The sequence below is a fragment of the Orussus abietinus genome, unplaced genomic scaffold (assembly GCF_000612105.2).
Source record: "Orussus abietinus isolate OABI.00-Male unplaced genomic scaffold, Oabi_2.0 scaffold16, whole genome shotgun sequence".
NCBI lineage: Eukaryota > Metazoa > Arthropoda > Insecta > Hymenoptera > Orussidae > Orussus > Orussus abietinus.
The window spans coordinates 617067-635279 of record NW_019394714.1 but is presented as its reverse complement, the minus strand read 5'-3'; the positions used below and the strand labels follow the sequence as shown (position 1 = coordinate 635279).

The following is an 18213-nucleotide window of genomic DNA, read 5'->3' as shown; positions in this document are numbered from 1 at the left end:
TTAGTGGTATCTATTGTAACGAACACCCATTGTGCAACGATATAAAATTGACATGCTGGGAAATATTTAGGTTAGGAAGTGAACTTGCTAACAGAAGGTAAAACGACTCGAGTCACTGGTTACAGGCACAGTTTAATTACATAACAGATGTTACAACCTGAGGTTTAATACCGATTTCTTGACTAAATTTACACTATCGTAATGAACTTTCAATCTGACTTCTCGCCTAGTATCATTCACACGCGCGAGGCTTGATTTGTCGTTATTAAGCGAGTAATAACGCAAAAAGACGAGTGGAATAACACGGTGGATTAGTGTCGTGGACTGTAAACGCAGAAAACAGTGCAGTCTGTGTTGAATTAAAGATCATGAAACTGGATAAGTTTAGAATAAATAAGATGACATAACGTTTCCTCATTTGGTGCCACGTTAAATTGTGGAAATTAAATGCTTTAAGCTACCGCTAATATTGCCTGCAAACGTTCAGCCAGAAACGCCGAACCCTCTGCTGTCGAAAAATTAAATAAACAGTGACACCCTTCCCTCCGATAAACATTTTCCTTTCAGGGATATCCACGTACTGTTCTTCGACAGACTACGTCCACAGTGAAACAACCTTTCTCGATTCCGATTCCTTGTTATGATTCTTATTCATAGATGTATATATTTATTTATTTATATATTTATTCATTTATATATATATCACTATTTTTGTATAGCGCTCTCATCCTTCGTTTTAAGTCAGCTCAGAGTTCATCCTTGGAGGCTGTTCACAGAGGCATCGGAGAGTAACAAGACGTTACGGTGAGTTCAACCTCGTCAGCAGACAACATCCTGCCAAACACTTGACTCTCCGTCAACATTAAGAGAGTTAGTAGATTGTGACGTTCACTTCAACGAAAAAAGAAAAAAGACAGGAGATATCTTTCCTTCGGAGGCTGTCACATTTGAGGTTAAGATTTAAGATAGAAAAATGGTTTTACGCTTTGAACAATCCAGTACAAATTTCCAGACTCGACAAGTCCGCCATTTATAAACGTTTGGTAACAAGTTATACATCAAGGTCTCCGTAAAGTAAGTTTTGACAGCTCCGTAAGCAAACGTTTCCGATGACCGATCGATCTCTTTTAAGTATGCCTCGATAGAAAGGCATTTCACAATGTACCGACCCCCTTTAAAGGGCGAAAAGTCTAAATGGCTGGCACCCTTCTTCGTGTTACAGGTTGAAATAATTTAGTTAACGCAAATAAGTAGCCTCTTTACCAGTGGGGCCTCTCGAAGAGCCTCCGAAGAAGATCCCGAAGCCAACTCCAGTCGCACGTTAAACACTCGCCTGCCACGCAAGCATATTACACAGAGTATAAGTTAAAAATAATACTTTAACATTAATTCTTTACATCTTGCGAGCGCGGCTTATCGACAGGAGGAATTAAACACTATATTTGCACGTGACTGAGGGCGACTCGTCGCAAAATCCAACTTTCCTTCCTCCGATTTAAAACTGGAAATCGCGGGAATTAAATATACAACCGGGCGAGCGTCGATTGAGTCCGTTTTAGGTATTAAAAAGAGAAAAATGGGGATTCAATGTCCAATATACACACACATATATATATACATATAAAGGAAACGAAATGTCCATTGAAAAAAGAAAAAGAAAAAGTAATTCCCAATTTCCGAGATCGGTCGCGAGCGCTCGCAGAATACTTGATCGATAACTAAGAGCTAAGTCTCCAGGAAAATTAAATATATATATATATATCAAAAAAAAAATAAAGGAATACGCATTTCCGACCAGGCGAGAGGGAGAGAAATTTGGCTTGCACGAGTCGAAAGTTATTCGGAATATGTGCACGAGTACTAGCGGGTCGAAATGAGCAATCGCTTTCATGGAGTGGTTCTTTTTTCTTTCTCCACCTTCCGGTATTTATAGAGCAAGACGATCGGTGTAACAAATCTAGTGCGGAGGGGAAATAAATAAAATTGTACGCTACGCAGGTAGTACGGCGGATTAAACGTTAAAAGAGTCGTCCAGCAACTGTTTCAGTTCTTTGAGGTGTTGCATCTTGCTTCCCGTGGCGGGCGAGGCAGCGGTCGGTCGTCCACAGTACCTGAAAGCAGAAAGAATTTTCTTAGTCAATCTAATGCCAATATAATTGTTTAACCATCGTACACTTTCGCTAGATATTTCCTCGTCCCAACAGAGGGTGAGTCATAAGCAAGACGCGTACAATTAAAGTGTATCTCTCAGCCCTCGACGCTGAGTTTCTCGCCTCAGAAGTGTACTTGGCTCGAGACTCTACCTCCACGGGAAATATTAAAAAGAAATGAAATTATCATGTGGAATTTCAGGCGATCTGCCGCATCCAGTTTGTCGAAAAGCTTCGTGGCCCCTTAATTGGAGGATTTTCGTGCGACCTGTCGGCTGGAGCTGTGACGTCAATCTTTTTAAGCTACGCACAGGAATAATGTCTATTACCTCACTGTTCTCTTATCGCGAGCCTTAGGGTCTTCCGGTCGTGGTACCGAAACGCTCGACTCGGTGGTTTTCGACGAGGAGAGCCAGCTACCGAACCACCCTCCGGTGGAAACGCGAGAACTCGCCTCGCCATCGTTACTGCAACATGGCCCAAATTTTTACTTTACCGAGAGAAGAGGAAACTACGGCTTACAGGTAGACGATCTAACGATTGTCTGCTCGCGACAGGTCCACCGGCCTTGCGCAAGAAAGCCGGCCCACGATGTCACCGTCAACGTGAAGAAATTAAAAAGATGGGCCATGTGGAACAGTACGTAAATGGCAAAGGCATAAGCGTGCGGCGAGATTAAAATGCGGGAAGAAATCTCTTTCGCTTCTATAAGCATTCCTTTGCGTTCAACTTACGCGACGCTGCGCGTCCCATTGAGAGCGGTGTGGAATCTCGGCTGGACATAAGTCCAAGCTCCTTGATTCTTGTGCTCCTCTTGTGACCAAGCGAGCTCAGCGTTCGGATACTTGGCAACTTCCTTCTTGACGAGGTCGTAGGGGAACGGCGAGATCTGCGAGGAAGTACAACACAGGCGGTTAGGAAAGACAAGCACAGAAGCTGCACGAAAAAATCGACACGCATAACTAGGTGCACCGAGTCGTTTGCAACTTGACTACATAAACAGATTAACAAAGAGAGAAAAAATTGAAATCTCATGGGTGGCCGGACGTTCCTTATAGTCTACGTATTCACGTTGTCAAGTTTGAAGCGACTCGGTGCACCCAGGTCGGAGAAAAGTGTCACAAAGGTGACCCCTCTTAAGCTACTTTCGCATCGCCTTAAAGCACCGCATCCACGCGACTGGACGGACCTGTTCCATTCTCGAGATCACGACGGAATCGTCCAGGCCTCGCTCTCCCCGGGACTTCTTCAGGTCGTAGTAGACCTTGCCCGAGCAGAAGATCACCCTCTTGACCTTGTTGGGGTTCTGCGAGGCCGGGCCGTCGTCGGAGATGACCCTGAGGAACTGAGTGTCCTCCGTCATCAGGTCGAAGCTGGACCTGGCTTCGGGGTGGCGGAGGAGAGACTTGGGGGTCATCAGGATCAGCGGTTTGCGGAACGGCAGGGCGATCTGCCGGCGCAGGATGTGGAAGTAGTTCGCCGGGGTGCTGCAGTTGGCGACTATCCAGTTGATGTCGTGCAGCTGGCGCACCGCGAACTCCTCGCTCTCGGGTGGGAAGTAGTCGGGGTCGTCGGCGCACATCTGAAGGAACCGCTCGAGTCGGGCGCTGGAGTGCTCCGGTCCCTGTGGATGGTTTGGACACGTTATCGCCGCTCTTTTTGGTTCCCCTCTTCAAGGTATACGGTAGTAATTAGACGCGACGTACCATTCCTTCCAGACCATGAGGCTGAAGCATCACGAGACCCGACTGACGGACCCACTTCGCCTGTCCGCTGCTGATGAACTGGTCGATGATGCACTGCGCGGTGTTGTTGAAATCCCCGAACTGGGCCTCCCAGCAAACCAGCGCGTTGGGATTCGTCATGGAATAGCCGAGCTCGAACCCTGAAGAAGCGGTCGAGTGATATCAGTGACCTCCATTAAAGATACCCCGGCATGGCAAACTCTACGCCCCCTTTCCCATAGAAAAGTACCAACTGGTTGCACCTACTCCCCGTTGAGATATGTTAAACCGAGCGTCGCAACCGCACTGATGAAATGTTTAATTAACGGCGGAATAAGTAAACGTTAAGTTAAACTCGGGTAAGGGATGATGTGCATTAAATAATTCTGAGATAGGATTAGAATCCAAGTCCTCACCGAGGACGCCGAATTCGGAGAGGGAGCTGTTGCAGACGGTGTACGGTGCTTGGTCAGGGTAGAGGTAACAAAGAGGTCTGTAGGTGGCCTTGTCGACGGTCTGATGATGAAGAACGTGGTGTCTGTGCGAGAAGGTGCCTCTCTCGACGTCCTGACCCGACAGCCTGACATGGATGCCTTCCTTGAGGAGAGACCCGAAGGCCATCGCTTCCCCCAAGGCCCAGTCGACGGTTCGAGCCTCGATCATCTCCATTCGGGCCTTCAGGATGCGCTCGATACCTGAAAAAGGAAGAGAGTCACATAATGTAAACGAAGAGGATATTAAAGAAAATCAAACCGCGAGCTGAGGTACGTACCTTTGTGAATAACAAATTCAGCAGCGTTCGGTGGCGGAGAGGAGAATTTCTTTCCAATGTGCACCAGGGTGTCCTCTTTGATCCCAGTCGGCGAGACCTTGAGAGGGTCCTTCCCCTCGAAGAAGCCCGACCAGGGCGAGTCCAGCCAGTCCTTGTACTTGATGTGAGTCTCCTGCTTGGCATTCGAGTACGCCTCCTCGCAGATCTTCTCGTACTTCTCCTTGACGTCCTAAAACAGGAAACCGGAGAACCTGAAGATAGTCTGAAGATGGGGACTACCAGTAAGTTATGGTAATTCTTGCGTAACCTTGATTTATCCTAGATTTCCAACCTCGGAGGTTAATTAAGATAGTTAAGACACTTCCGCACCTTCACTTCCTCCTGGGTGACCACGCCTTCCTTGATCAGCTTCGAGCCGTACAGATCCAGACCTGGAGGAATTTTCTTGATCTTTCGGTACATCAGAGGCTGCGTGAACATCGGCTCGTCGATCTCGTTGTGCCCGTTGCGCCGATACGACACGATGTCGATCACCACGTCCTTGTGGAAGGTGGCCCTCCACTCGGCCGCGACCTTGCAGACGTGCATCACCGCTTCAGGGTCGTCCGAGTTCACGTGGAAGATGGGCGCGTTCACCACCCGAGCCACGTCTGCGGGGAAGGAAACGGAAAGGTGAAACGTCGACCTCGAAGAGCGCCGTTCTAAATTTAATTATAATTCTAATCGTTCTATAGGCTCACCTGTACAGTATGGCGAAGATCGAGAGTGTCTGGGGTCAGTGGTGAAGCCGATTTGGTTGTTGACGACGATGTGCACGGTCCCGTGGGTGGTATAGTCAGGAAGGTCCGAGAGGTGCATGGTCTCGAAGACGATGCCTTGGCCGCAGAACGCGGCGTCGCCGTGCAGAAGGATGGACATAACCTGGGGAACATTGACATGGCCTTCGAAAGCTTCTATCTTAGGGCGATTTAGATCTCACTCGGTTTCCTGCAGGTGGAGGAGCGAGTGGACCATTGACTTGCCTTCTTGCCCTCGCCATCACCGCGGTAGAATTGTTCGGCCCGAGTCTTCCCCTGAACAACCGGATCAACGGCTTCCAGATGAGACGGATTGGCGACTACGGCCAACCGGATGTTCTTGTTGGTGACGCGGTTCAGACGCTCGATGTACGTTCCCAGATGATACTTGACGTCGCCCGATCCCTGTTAAACGAATCACATCTTAATAGAAATTCCAGCGATTATCGAGGCGGCATTTCTAAAGGGCACTGACATCGTCGGCGGCTTCCAGGGCGGCGAACTGGGTGAAGATCTGACTAAGAGGCTTGCGGCAAACGTTCGCCAGGACGTTGAGGCGACCTCGATGAGGCATCCCCATGACGACGGACTCCACCCCAAGCTCCGTCGATTTGTCGATGACCTGCTTCATCGCGGGGATAAGGATCTCGCAGCCCTCCAGGCCGAACCTCTTCTCCGAGGACCACTTTCGCGCCAGGAACGCCTCGAAGCTGAAAAATAAATCCCGCAGAATTTAAAAAAATAGGCTCATGCGACGTGTAAGAGGCCTCTCTAGTTTTCGAAACCCGGTGAGTATATTTCTTTCTTTGACTCTTGAAAAAGAGTCGCTTGTGTATATTACAATACACAATTCATGTACTTTGTATATAGAAACTTTCATGTACAATGGCGGACATGAATGCCTCCCCTGCAGATACGACATCGCCTGTGCAGGTTGGGAGGGCATTGATGTCTCCCAGTATAGAATAGCGGACATGAATGCCTCTCCTGCAGATAGGGCATCGCCTGTGCAGGATGGGAGGGCATTGATGTCTCCCAGTGTACAATGGAAGACATGAATGTCTCTCCTGCAGATACGGCATCGCCTGTGCAGGTTGGGAGGGCATTGATGTCTCCCAGTGTACAATGGAAGACATGAATGCCTCTCCTGCAGATACGGCATCGCCTGTGCAGGATGGGAGGGCATTGATGTCTCCCAGAGTACACGAAACGTATATTCAAACCAGGGAGGCCCTTAATCGATATCTCTAGAAGAAATCGGAAAATTACCCCGTGGCTCTGGTCAACCTCGCCAGTATCAGCCTCTTCTCGTCGTTGGTCATCTCCATGATGCCTGGCGTCTCCATTTTCTGACGTATCCAGTTGCACTGCTCCAGGGAATTGATGAACATGAACTCGACCCCGATGTGTCCGCAATATGCAGACTCCAGCCTCTTCAGGATCTCTCGAAGGGGCAGGGACTTCTCCTTACCGCCGATAAATGTGGTCGACGGCAATTTGAATACGCGATCCATGTCCGTTTCCTCTGTTCGATTAAGCAGAATTACACATCTCGCGCATAATTACTGGTCACCTCGAATCAATGGGTAGGACCGGCGAGTGCCAAGCACCATGGACGTCACTTCCTCCATGACTGTTAAATGTCATTAAAGGTCCAGTTCCATAATTAATATTTTCAATGTCGACCCCTTACATCAACAGCCATCTTTCTGTTAGTTCCGACGAACGATTAGCTGTATCTTCATAAAGAAAGAAAAGCAGTTGATTTTTTTATACATCCCCATTTTTTAATTACACGCCAATTTAAGTGTACTACCGTCACGTGATAATTTATCGGATTAATTGGTTAAGTAGATGTGAGAATAAAAATTGGCTATTGGAACTGGACCTTTGGCGCGTCTCAAGAGGAAGAATCACGTCTTCGAGTACTCCGATTTAATTGTAATTAAATACAGATGTTCTATGGATATTTCGTGGAATAAGTTGCGGAGGATAAATGTACCTCGACTTTAAATCACCGGCGGGAAAAAATTCTCCCTCTTTAGACGCGATTTTAATCTGCCTTGTGCAACCACAACCTCCTGGGGGGTGATGACATTATTTCCGGGGTACTCGCGGAAATAAAATTCTGAATGGTGTTAAAGAAGTACGGGATGCACCGATGGCACCTAGCGGACATTAACAAATTACGTTAACCGAGGGCGAAATATCGATTTCCATTTTCCGTACAATGTGGCCCGATGAGGTCCTTACGATGGAGGCACCTGAGAGTCCGAGTCTCTCCCATGCACGACGTAAAAAAAAAAATCATATTCCCTGGATTTTGGTACCGACGCGGGATGGGGTGAGATCAGACATGGTCTCTTTTAGTCATTGAGCCGACACTTGCACGGTTATTCAACATTTCCAACGATAACACGAGAAAAGGAAAAATCTTCACAGGGGCTGCCAAGCAAAAACTCAGGAGGGAACAAAGAGAAAACTCAAAGACGACACGACTAAAGCCAAGGAGGTTCGCTCAAGGGAAAGGGTACAAAAAGAAAAACCATTAGAAAACGTCGTTACATCTCTTTGGTAATAATAAATTTATCATTTATCGGTGCAGTAGCTCGATTCTCGTGGATGTCATCCGTGAACCGTGGGTGAGCGATATCAGCAAGTTCCTGGACCGAGTAACCCCCAAAAGCGTGTCTTCTGCTTTCCCGAGCTCGCAGCCTTTCCCAAGCACCTGATTGCTCCCCAGGACAATTGACAGCCGGGGAAAAAGGAAAAAAAAAAAAAGAAACAAACAAACTGAAAACCAGTGCGCCCTGAAACGTCCACCACAAGTGTACCGAGTCAATCCCGGGAGTAGAGATCGTTCTTAGAACTTTTGCTTACATACTTTTCGTAAGGACTGCTACCCGAAATTGTAGATCTTGCGAATAAGTGGTCCGGGATCTTTTCCCTGTGGACACCAATTAAACTTGAACTGAAATCTCTCGATGTGACCGTTGGTGCCTACGAGTGAGACCGTGAAATGAAAGCCCTAAATCTAAAAGAAAAAGAAAATGGCGGCCCTCCCGTACGAGGAGGTCGTCGAGCAAATCATACGTCGAATTATCGAAGTCCGCTGCCATACGCACACCAAGAGGACGAAAAGCCCGTCGGAGGATTATCAAAGGTCCTTCGAATAGAATCGATCGTCGATATCCTGCTCGTAGTCGGGATATTTAATCGACCCCCAGGGGTCGATTTTATTACTCCCGGTGAAAGTGCGAGAAGTGAGATCGTTCACCAGGTCTCGAGCCCTCCGAGTGAAAATGCGAGACGCGAGAACCGTCACCGACCACCACTCCGTTTGAATTTATATCTCACGACAAAGAGTTGAAAATTAACCCTTATATGAAAATGCTCCCTTTTAGCATTTTCACCAGGCTCACGTTACGAAATAGACCCCCTTGCAAATCCGCTGGCAGGCTTCTCGTCATCCTAAAAGGAAAAAAAAAGAGAGACAAAGAAAAGGGAAAATCCAGAGATAAACGGCGAATCGGCGGGGAGGAGAACTCGCACGTCGACCCGGCTTACCTTAATTTTAACGAGAGAGAGAAATAAAGTAAAGGAATCTATTTAGGAGTAATTAATAGTGTAAGTGTTAAGAGGGCGTGCCTTCGAGTAGAGAAAGACGCGCTCGTTTTATTGGGGCTTACCGAATGAGTAATGGGAATAGAGCAACTCTTGAGGATGCTTATCGTCAAGATCAGCGCTGCTGATGCCAAGAGGGTCCAATTTCGCGATATGGTGTCCACGAATCTGTCAATTCAATGCCACGGACTAGACCTTTTGTTAAAAGCCCCGAGGGGCCGGGGTCGTTCCTTTGAACGGGCCCAAAACTCGACGGTCGTCGAACACCCTCGTTAAAAAAATTCCCATAGAAAAAAACCCACCCTAAAACTATATATATATATAAAAAAGAACACCAAGTCTCATTAAATTATATTAAAAAGCGCGACCAAGAAATCACGTAAAAATATCATCGAACTCTCGAGTGGCGCCATGATACATAAAATTATAAATTAAAAATGAAAGGACAAAGTTTCGGAAAAACTAACGAGCGCACAATGTCTCAGATAATTTGATCTCTCTTCAAGGTGCGTAACTCATCGATATAGAGTTGATAAATGGATTAAAATCTAAATCGAAGTCCGGACGAGAGGTACAACGATCGACGTCGAGTTACGAGCCCGTTCGTTCGGATCGTTACGATTTCTATTTTCCCTCTAGTCATAAGTTAAGGAACTGTCCTCGGAATATCCGCGAGACAGCCCGACAGGAATCGCGTAAAATCGTCGCAGGATATGCATAATACACGGATATATTAATTATTAATTAACATCGATATACGCACACAGCGAGGGTAACTCGCGCGGGGTTTAACATCGACACATTTAAATATCAGGCGAGAACCACCAAACACCTCCCGATAAGTCACAATTAAAAAGCGATAAGTCGAGACGAATTAGTCGTGGGCGAATTTTCAATACGAGTTTCGTTAATTCGTGTGGACGTGCAACGAGTAAGAGAAGGAAATAAAGGAAATCCAGCCAGGAGGAAGCGTAAACAGTAACGAAAAACGTGCAGGGCTCGAAAGACGGGAAATCACGATTACGTGCACTTGCTCTTACCTTGGAAGATGAATTTTACAAGTTACATTCCCTTGAAACGTAAAAAAAAAAAAAGCACATACAGAATTTGCGAACAAGGAGCAGATCGAAATGCGACTAATATACATAATACATCCTGAACATTTACAAGATAATCGCTGAACAAGACACCCGTAAATTAATCAATGAACGAAACTATTTTTACTCGCTATTATTAATGAATTAAATTGCACGGATGATCGAAGGATATCAATACAGGAATTTTCAACGATATTCTATTTTTCTTTCCTTCTTAGGCCCTGTTCGCAAATTAATGAGTCCCTTTCGACGAGGATTCGTGCAAATGAGGCGAATTCTCGATTTTTTTCCCCAGCGAGTTTACCTGCAATTACTCTCATTACCCTGGTTATCACGCGGCGGAAAAACAATATCAATGATTCAACCTGAGGGAACAGTTCAATCCCTTTACAGAGACATTCGAGACCAGTCTTTTGTCTCATTGACTCGACAATTCGGTATTACAAGCGTTTAATGACTTTCAATTGCCACCGGCATGCACCTGTACAGGTGGCCTCATCGTCGGACGTACATCGGGCGCACCTTTGTACCTCGAATTCGCCCAGATTTCGGAAAATCGCGGCAATTGTGATCGTGTAACCGAGTCTCGGTGTATCTCGTTACGTAAATACAGTATCATAATCAAGATCATGAATCGTGGTTCCCAGTTGCGCTCGTTTAAAGCCTGGCTTAATTGGTACCTACAGTACCGCTCAAATCATATCCTCACGGCCTAGAAAAAAAATTCAAACCCTGTCCCACTCTACCGTAAATACATTTCCCAGATTTCCATTCATTAATTTGCCAAATAATGACGAGTTTGCCAGGATTAAAAATTCAATTACACCTATTCGCGGGTTGAATTTACCTAATTGTCTCGAAACGCACGAGCGGTACTGTACGCATTATTTTTTATGTCCTTTATTCAGGGATTGTTTTCAACTATTCAGATGATCTTAGGCGTCTAAACGTGTCCCAAGGATCCAGAGTGAATTCTTAATCGAGGGAACCGGATCATCCGGATGGATCTGGTCTCGCCAAGTCATCACCAGAATATTCAAACTAATTGGCCGGAGTGATACTTGGCAATGTCGGATGATTTAAGCCGCCCCGAGTAGCCAGAAAATGTCAAGACGCTTTTACAGGTCATCATCCGAGACTTGAGAATCACGATTCACGACGTCAAGTCAATGGACGTTGGAGTAAAGGTGCGCGAGCACTTCGACTCCTCCTCGTTTCCTGTGAAGAACAAGAATAACGGTGGATATCATCGTTTTCCATAAAGGAAGAAAAAAGAAAGAAAGAAAAAAAAAATGATTCTACCAAAAACTATCAACTCGCACCTTTACTCCGCCATGCAAGAACATTCAGCCCAAGTGCAAGAGACCCCTCCATCTCGTATCAATATCTTTTTCCTCTACGCATGATTAAAAACACAGTTCAGCTGAACGCATCCCAACCGGAGAGAACATCTCGCGGAGACTTTCGCACTTTGGCCAAAAATCAAGGGATGAGAGATGAGAGAGAGAACGGCGATGGGAAAGATCCTCGACCGAGTACCCGGACTCTCCTTAGAAGGTCCACTGAGATTTTTCTTTATTAAAGTAGAACCCAGCTTTTCCAAACGGCAGGTTCTTTCCCAGCGACTGTCGAGAAAAAAAAAAAGGAGATGAAAAATTAGGAGAGATGATTGAGTGAAAGCCTTACCAAGCATGTATTGCCGCAGGACACGCTCAGGAGCCCCCTTGCGGGCTGCGTAATGTGTATGTATCTGGTCTGTTTGCATGATACCCAGTGGGTCCAAGTCAGCGACTAAGTGACCTCGTGCCTATTTTCCAATGGACAGCCCCACAGAGAACCCGCTTAGTCAATTGCATATCCTTCGGTATTTCTTGCCGACCATACAACGTGGCCACTACATGCTAGAGTTCGCTAGGTAAACGGCGGTGCCGGGGAAAGAACATAAATAAATTGGCCAAAAGTGTGCCAATACCAACAGGCGATCTCCGGACGCCTTAACACTTAGGGATTAGACTTTCAGGTCCGACGAAGCAACACCGTTTACTTAGCACCTGTAACTCTCCTCGTGACGCGCGAACGCTTCCTTCCGATTGCTTTAGATCCTCAGGGAAATGGTAACACGACAAGCCATGAGAAACCGGATGTTAAGTGCCGTTACCATTTCCCGGTACCATCTGACAAAAGGAATGGTTAAATAAGAAATAGATAACCACCGCCTCGACGGGGCTCAAACGTTGCGCCTCGAAGATGGCCCTTAACGATCCCATTAAGGCGATACGAAAATGGAATCGACCGTCCGTGAAACCTTTCTCCCCACTGGGTGTATCGAACCGTTTTAAAATTTTCCACGTGAACGTAAAAGCCCCAAGGAAGGTCGCGATACCCGTGAGTCTCTTTTTTTAATTTTGTTCATGGACATTTTTTAATTCTCTTTACAAAAACGGAAATTTCATGGGCATCGGGACCTTCCTTCGGGTCTCTGCATTTATGCGGTACAAATTTAAAACTACTCGGCCCACCCAATTCGGAGGAAAGTCATTAACGAGGCCCTTCGGATGGCACTTTCGTGTCACCTTAAGCTCGAGGAAATAATTCATATCTTCCGCCAAAGTTATTTAACACCGTCGAGGGTCCTAGTCGGGCATCTTCCCGTTCTCTCCTCGGCGAGACGGCAGATGTCGCTCCTGGTGCGCAATTCCTCGAGTCGCAACGTTAGATTCTGTTATCCGTCGAGGATGTTAGAAGTGTCCTAGTGCCCGATGCTATGCAAACTGCGAGATGACAACGAATCCGTTGTGAAAGTGTCTGTAACGGTAAGACATGCTTGAGACAGAAGACGCAGTAATTATGCAATGATTTAATTGCACGAAGCGTGGCCTATCGTGCAAAATTCGATCACTCGACAGATAATCATTAAAAAAAGAAAAGTCAATGTCAACGAGTATCGGCTATATTTCCTGGTTTAAAAGTCTCATCCGACATTCGCAGAACTTTCCTCTATATTTAACCGAATCAACTCCACCCCGATGTCAAGGAGAAACGCGTAAAAAGGAACACGAGCTAAATCGGAAACGTTTCTTTTTCCTCGTACCAGAAATATCAATTTCCCAATCTCCGCTCGTCCAATAGACGTGAGTAATCCGTAAGTGCGTATTTCGCTTCGAATATGGACCATGAACGCGTTTCGAAATAAGCACGATAGGTCCCTAACAGACAACAATGACAACGTTTATGGGCATTAAAGAAAAGGAAAAAAAAAAGAATTATAACCTGTTTCATGCACAACGTAGAGACTGATTACGGTATATGCATAAATGTACGTATAAATATGTACGTGTAGTTAAAAACATGCCACTAGACTTACAAGAATAACAAACCGTATAATAACCGAAAGACTAGGAATTACTCCAAACCCTCGTTTGAATAATTTCCCATACCCGCAAAGATTAAGAAGAGCTACTTAATAAGAAATAAATCTGTTAACTGAATTCATGGGCTTCGAGAGAGCGAGTTGCAAACCTGGGAGGTGCCGTGTGGCGTTTCCACTACACATACCTGAATAATCGTACCTAACCTCCAAAATAGCATACAGACATGCACGACTTTACATTCTCATCTTTGAAAAACCACCTAGGCGGTGCGCGAACCAAATGGGGACGTCCCGTCCTTACTCGAGCATAAATTATTTCAGTGATATAAAACATATTTCCTTTTACAATTGAACGGTAACCACTGCACAGGGTCAACGGGGGTAGAGCGAATGGACGGAAGTGTAGACACCGATAAGTGGGTGGATAACTAGATAACTAAATAAGTAAAGACAAGTGTCAAGACAGTGTGCGCAAATTCGTTCCATTCCATTTATCCGTCTTTGGTAGAGAGAGAGAGAGAGAGGCTCGTCCCTCGCTCTCCGAGATCTAGCTGAGAATCTAATCAGGCGTCGCGTAACCGGGGCTATCGCGTCCATACCTGGTAGGATCGAATGATAGCCTGAACAGCGAGATGATCATCGATAATCTTCTCGCTGATCGGCATCTGGCTGAGCTGAGAGCCACCTCCAAGGGGCAACAGCGAGCCCAACGGAACCTGGTTGTAGCTGGGAGCGAGCGATGGTGGCGCCTGGTATGCAAGGCCCGGAGCAGCACCGGCAGTACTATTGCGGAAGAAGGAATCCCATGACTGGAATGAAGAACAGAAAAGGATAACCATTATCTAAAATTATAATATTATATAATTACTAAAATATGAGTCGACTCCGTCATCTTGGTTCTGGCCTGGGGTAACGGAAGGAATATTTTTGTTGAAAAATCCCATTCAATGTTATTGTTTAAATTAGGACTCTCAGTATACTAACCACGTGGACACTGTGTGGGTCTTGCAGCCAGGCGTTGTACATTTCTTCGACGTAGGAGCTGGAACTGCCATTGAGGAAGGGCTCGGTCGCTACAGGACTGTTGTATTTGCGCACCGGGACGCTGACCATCACTTGACTGGTCCTGGTCAAAGGATGGCCTCGCACCAACCAGGAGGCAAACCTCTCGGCCCCACAGAATTGCGGAGCCAAGGGGGCGAGCGAACCAAACACTGTCCTTGCCCTAATCATGTTGCCCTGCAAAGAGAATTCCAAGATTACGATTCATATGCTATGTTATTTATTATACATCTTAAGGTCTTATGAAAGGGTCATTCTATATATTCTGTGCATCCAGTTTGAAGAAAAGTTTTATAAATATATATATATAAAATTACCCTTTCATATAACCTTAACTTTTCCCGTGAAGCGTGTCTTAGTCGAACTCAAACTGCACCACCGACGAATCTTATCATTTGCAGAGAGCGTTATTTTATCGATAATCCAATCTTATTAGCAATGTCGGTGCAGCGGTGTAATCTCAAGGAATCGTCAATGAAGAAAAAAGTCTAAAGAAGCACCGCTAAGTAGTCCATGTCACTCGTCGAATGTAAACGTTACGTGCTTTGTATAGATTACGTTACATAATCATTCGCCAATGGGATTAAAAAAAATAGTAAGTAATATCGCTACTATTAGTATTGTCGAACAGTAAATACGACCGATTATGAAAAAATTGGATAAACGGACCGAATACCGTTGGACTAAATTGCACAATACAGACTCGAGTGCCAACATTGAAAATAAATACACGTTGACATCGATTGATCTAACCGACCAAGCGACGTTAATTTAGCCATAGAAACGTATCTCCTTTTTCGTGGCTGTCTTAATGTTTGCAATAATTGCAGTAATTACCGGCAAATTGTCGTTTCAATGTCCAACACGTTTCCACATATTTAACCAATTAAGGCGTCAAATTGTGTTACCGATACAAAAGTGCGCAATTAACATGGAAGGTAGTTTACGTTGACTTTGAACTTCACTAGTGGCGACTGATAAAAGAAAGAAGAAAAAAGGAAAAAAAAATAAAAGAACTTATTGAAGACTTCCACATTGGCTAACGAAATTCATACTTTGGACCTCTTTCGTGATTTTGACGTTTGAGCAACTCTTTCTCTGTAAACAAAACATTAGTGTACAAATGTATAATATTAACCACTTGGATAGGAACTTAATCGATGACTATATACCTAGTTAATATATACCTGAACCGTCACAAGAAACATTATTCCAACTGACGTGGTCAAAAGAATTGCACTACACGTAACATAATCTTAACAGGTTCACACTTGCTGACGTGGGAGTCTGTCTTTTTATAAACTGTCAGCTGATTGCCTTCGAGGTACCACTACGTCTTCTTACGTGACATAACCTAATGTGTACATTTCCTCAACACTTTAAATGCAAATCAATCCGAGTCAATTTTAACACAAGTCTGTAGAAAACGTCAATTCATGTGCAAAGGTAAAAATGTGATACATCCGTCTGAGTTCACAAGCCCGAGAGGTTAAACTTATAAGAAATACATTCTTTCATTAAAAGATTTTTAATCGTACACATTTTATGCTAATATATAAATTGCAATCAGTGTTCAAGTAAAAACATTTACGAAATTCACTCAAGCTAGTTATATATATCGAGGAAACAGGAATTCTAAGAATGAAGGAAACGCTACCGAGCGAGTTCGAGGTCACAGAATGCATTATCATTAAACCAGTCGAGACCAGACTACAATAGGAGGATAACGTTATTCGTCTGGGTTGAAGATGAGTAATCAACGAATTACACTTGTCCCCTAGTCCTCTCGTCATAACATTTCCCCCTTTGCTTGATGTTGCATCAAATCGTCCACGAGATTTGCAGTATGTGCATTATTGCAGATACTGCGAATCTCGTTAATATTCTCCAATTAATTTCAAACATAAGCAAGGCATTTTATGAATAATGATTGCACTTAATACACTCTGGGACCAATTGGATGTTGACTTTGGAAGGCATATCGCACATTGGTATACACCTTTTTATTTCTAGAAATCATCAAGGTTGCAACTTTCTCGTACACTGTGAAACTCCATATCATGTTCAATAGTTTTATTTGGCTCAATAGGCGCGAATAATACAACAAATCGCGAGGCCTCGAAATCACTTTCACTTCATCGATTGGGCATTCCGATTGACCCTCGTCTCTTTCCTTGTTAACTGAATATATATAGTTTTTCCTTAACATTGTGACATTTATGTCGTACAGTATTCCTAAGGGCAATCAGCATGACTTGGCTGTTGACACTATTTTACCTTTGGAACGTCACATAATGATGACGTTCCTTTACAGTAATTAGATGAATGGCATAAAAAAACTTCTTGATGTCATAACAATCTGTACTTTTCTTCTGGATGCCTAAAGAAAATCTGAACGAATAGATCTACGTATTGCTTCGCATTAATTTGCATAAATTTTCTGATCGTTAATTCAATATTTATCTTTTACAGTTCTAACGTGAAAAGGAGTATGGATGAAACGTCGCTACGTTAATACTCTTGAATTTAACTCAAGGTAGCTGCTAAACGTCAGGTGGATCTACATTATATTTTAAGAGATGTCAAGGTCACACGGCATCGGTTTCAGTGCCAAAATTCCACCTCCGTGGGCCTGATCCAGGTGTCTAAGAAAGAACTATATATAAGACGTTTAATTTCACTTTACATTGATTTTGTGGCTACCATACTGCACTCGTTTAATTTCTATTTACTCCGTACAACATAGAAATGAATTGAAGTATAGACAGCAGGCCGAAAAAACGATTCGGTAGAATTTCATATTCAATCGGCTTCCTTCGAATTCGAGTAAACCGAGAAATTTTAATGGAAATATTAGACCGTTTCAACGAGAAAGTATTAGCCTTGATTTCCAAGAACGATACATGTCAATGTCATGTGACATCCATTCCAAAGACAACGAGGCCCTAACTCCTGATCTGAAAACAAGCGGTGAAGGATTGTAGAGAATCATTTCGGCGATAAAAAAAGGCGAGGGTCTAACCGAAATACACTATATCTAAAATATCTTTCTGCCAGTATTACACAACTGTCCTTGTATACATATGCGAGCTGCGCGCAATAACCGAAGAATGAGGTTAAATTCCGACAGGCCGCCCTGACACGGAACCGCCGAGTATCGATCGAGGAAAATACGACGCAGACCTAGGCCGTCCCCCTCGATTTCTTGGAGAATCCCGACAAACGTGCGCAAATTCGGCGACGTGACTATTTTTAACTGGTGCAATAATTTTACGTAACGGAAAAGCAATGTGCCCGGTACCGGGAGGTCTTTCGGGGAGGCCGCGGCCCGACATCGGTAAGGGACGCTCAAAGGAGGTTAGTCGAAGAGAGGTCTTGAAGGATTACGAAAAATTAGAGTACCTGATGTTAATAAAACGAGGATGACAGTTCCGGACAGGTCCGTCCGCCACAGTCCACCATTTGCTACTCGCGGGCGCCCGGGGTGCTCCCAGGTGCGCCGCGACACGTTCCTTCCAGAAGCTCCGTCGCAGCGCCGACAGCGCTATCTGCGCGACTGGCGGGAACTACCGAATCGTTTAAATCAATTCAAACAGTCAACTCGTTACCGATAACGG

At 44.9% G+C, this 18213-nt stretch overlaps 1 protein-coding gene and 1 long non-coding RNA gene across 8 annotated transcripts; one reads left to right on the top strand and one right to left on the bottom strand.

The window, feature by feature from the left end:
• Positions 1-112: 112 nt before the first annotated feature.
• Positions 113-18105, bottom strand: LOC105696754 (2-oxoglutarate dehydrogenase, mitochondrial). 7 transcript variants are annotated; one of them, XM_012419457.2, is made up of 17 exons: positions 17999-18105; positions 14519-14773; positions 14134-14343; positions 9133-9235; positions 8328-8390; positions 6713-6968; positions 5919-6153; positions 5669-5848; positions 5387-5567; positions 5016-5296; positions 4647-4875; positions 4291-4569; positions 3857-4035; positions 3340-3774; positions 2885-3039; positions 2480-2617; positions 2012-2111 (listed from the first exon to the last, which is right to left on the bottom strand). In XM_012419457.2, the coding sequence occupies exons 2-17, from the start codon at positions 14765-14767 to the stop codon at positions 2012-2014; spliced, it is 3273 nt and encodes a 1090-aa protein (XP_012274880.1). In that variant the 5' UTR covers positions 14768-14773; positions 17999-18105. The 7 variants fall into 7 exon arrangements, with proteins under 7 accessions (XP_023288815.1, XP_012274881.1, XP_012274882.1 ...); XM_023433047.1 differs by lacking the exon at positions 17999-18105 and having other exon boundaries at positions 113-2111; XM_012419458.1 differs by lacking the exons at positions 8328-8390; positions 9133-9235; positions 17999-18105 and adding an exon at positions 11851-11971 and having other exon boundaries at positions 113-2111.
• On the top strand, positions 15853-17643 carry LOC105696768. The gene is made up of 2 exons (XR_001103745.1): positions 15853-16042; positions 17069-17643. It is a non-coding gene; the product is annotated as an uncharacterized LOC105696768 (long non-coding RNA).
• Positions 18106-18213: the final 108 nt, after the last annotated feature.